The 1,727-nt window shown below is 45.6% G+C and overlaps 1 protein-coding gene across 1 annotated transcript; it reads left to right on the top strand.

Moving 5' to 3' along the window:
* Positions 1-718: 718 nt before the first annotated feature.
* On the top strand, positions 719-1,727 carry hes2.1 (hes family bHLH transcription factor 2, tandem duplicate 1). The gene is made up of 3 exons (XM_049581975.1): positions 719-859; positions 969-1,152; positions 1,254-1,727. The coding sequence occupies exons 1-3, from the start codon at positions 770-772 to the stop codon at positions 1,583-1,585; spliced, it is 606 nt and encodes a 201-aa protein (XP_049437932.1). The 5' UTR covers positions 719-769; the 3' UTR covers positions 1,586-1,727.

The following is a 1,727-nucleotide window of genomic DNA, read 5'->3' on the forward strand; positions in this document are numbered from 1 at the left end:
TCCACAAGCAGATGTTAATCCATACATAGCGTGGCTTGGGTATCTGGTTTATTAATTTTGGGAATAGATTAGTCTTGTCACCTCAGAATCACTCATCTGGTTCTGTGTCTCTTTCTTTATTGTGGCGGGTCCAGAAGCATAAATATACTGATTTCCTGTGTGTGTATGTGTTTTTAATGTATTTATTATTTAGATCTTATATTTTAATTTGTAGTTTACAGCAGTGCAACTTTCAGATGTCTCATTAAACTAAAATAACTTTTACGCATTTGGCCCTCCATCAGTGAGAATTTTCAAAGCAATTATAATAAGATATAAACAGGATAATAAACAGAACTAAGGTTAATTTAATAACAAAGCAAGGCGAATACAGAAGCAATCTTTACCTACACAAGAGCAGCGGTCTGATGCAACCTGTGTGTTAGAAGAACAGCACCATATGCCTTGTGTGCGTAACTGGATCTTGGATGAACGTTAAAGCTTTAAATTTTAAACGCAATAAAGCGCAACATCATCACAAAACTTTGCATACCAGCGGTAGACGCAGGGTCCCATCGCGACCAGATGGTCCAGACGGGACCTCCTCTCATCTCCCAAAGGCATTGCCCCCCTGTGTCACACCCCCAGCATAATGGCTTGTGTCCCCTCCCCTCTGACGCGCCGGTCCAACATAAATAGGAGGCTCTCCGGCTCTACTGCACACTTCAGCTCAGCTGCTCCCACAGCAAGTACCTCCACTCAAAAAGCACAGCAACAAGCAGAAAACGAAATGAGTCCCAGCATCACTACCGAGGCCAACCAGCCTCTCCCTGCCAGGTCCACCGTGGCCCAGAGAAAACAAGCCAACGAACTGAGAAAGGTAAGGGACAGAGAGAACCTGCATATCGCTTTATGTTACTGGAAATATTTTCTCATTTGTCTCCTTTAAAAGTGCAGCTGAATAACTGGTTTTCATGTTTTTTTTCCAGACTCTTAAACCCTTGCTGGAGAAGAGAAGACGTGCTCGTATTAACGACAGTCTCGGGCATCTGAAAAGCCTGATTCTCCCTCTGGTTGGCAAAGACAACGCTCGCTACTCCAAGCTGGAGAAAGCTGATATTCTGGAAATGACAGTCCGTTTCCTCAGAGACCTTCCCTCCACTCCAGTTAAAGGTATACATCATCTCTTGAGCTACATTGCATAAGCTATTATATCCGAGATTGTGGGTTACACATGAAATTCAAGCCACTAATCAAATCTCTTCTTTCTCCAGACTCCGCAGACAGTTACAGAGAAGGCTACAAAGCCTGCCTCCAGCGCGTCTCCGCTCTGCTCCCCAAAACCAGCCTGGATCAGGACGCGTGTCAGCGGGTGAACGAATTCGTCCAGCAGTCCATGTCCGCCACAGTCACCCCAACCTGCCTGAACTGCTGCGCTCAGAGCTCCAGGACTCTCCCTCAGATCCATCAGAGACTCCTGAGCCTCAAATCCAGCTTCAGCTCCAGACTGGAGAGCCAGTCCCGCAGCAGCAGCAGCGCAGTTGCTCCCAGCCAAGCGCAGCCAGGCCCGCAGGCTGTCAACGCAGCCATGTGGAGACCTTGGTAGATTAGATGGACATTTATGTCATGCTTGTTATTTATTTTGAGATGTTATTTATGCTATTTGTATTCCAATAACTGTTGTCGTAGCGATTAAGAATTGTTGGAGTTGTTGTACAGTGATTTTATTAAGCATGTGGCTCATTTTG

This window comes from Epinephelus fuscoguttatus, linkage group LG7, assembly GCF_011397635.1.
Source record: "Epinephelus fuscoguttatus linkage group LG7, E.fuscoguttatus.final_Chr_v1".
In the NCBI taxonomy this organism is placed as follows: domain Eukaryota; kingdom Metazoa; phylum Chordata; class Actinopteri; order Perciformes; family Serranidae; genus Epinephelus; species Epinephelus fuscoguttatus.

Bases quoted from the DNA above. Each gene is read 5' to 3' on its own strand.
- hes2.1 (XM_049581975.1), top strand. From the start codon at position 770: ATGAGTCCCAGCATCACTACCGAGGCCAACCAGCCTCTCCCTGCCAGG. The intron at 860-968 runs GTAAGGGACAGA...TTTTTTTTCCAG, and splicing joins AAGCCAACGAACTGAGAAAG to ACTCTTAAACCCTTGCTGGA. The intron at 1,153-1,253 runs GTATACATCATC...TTCTTTCTCCAG, and splicing joins TCCCTCCACTCCAGTTAAAG to ACTCCGCAGACAGTTACAGA.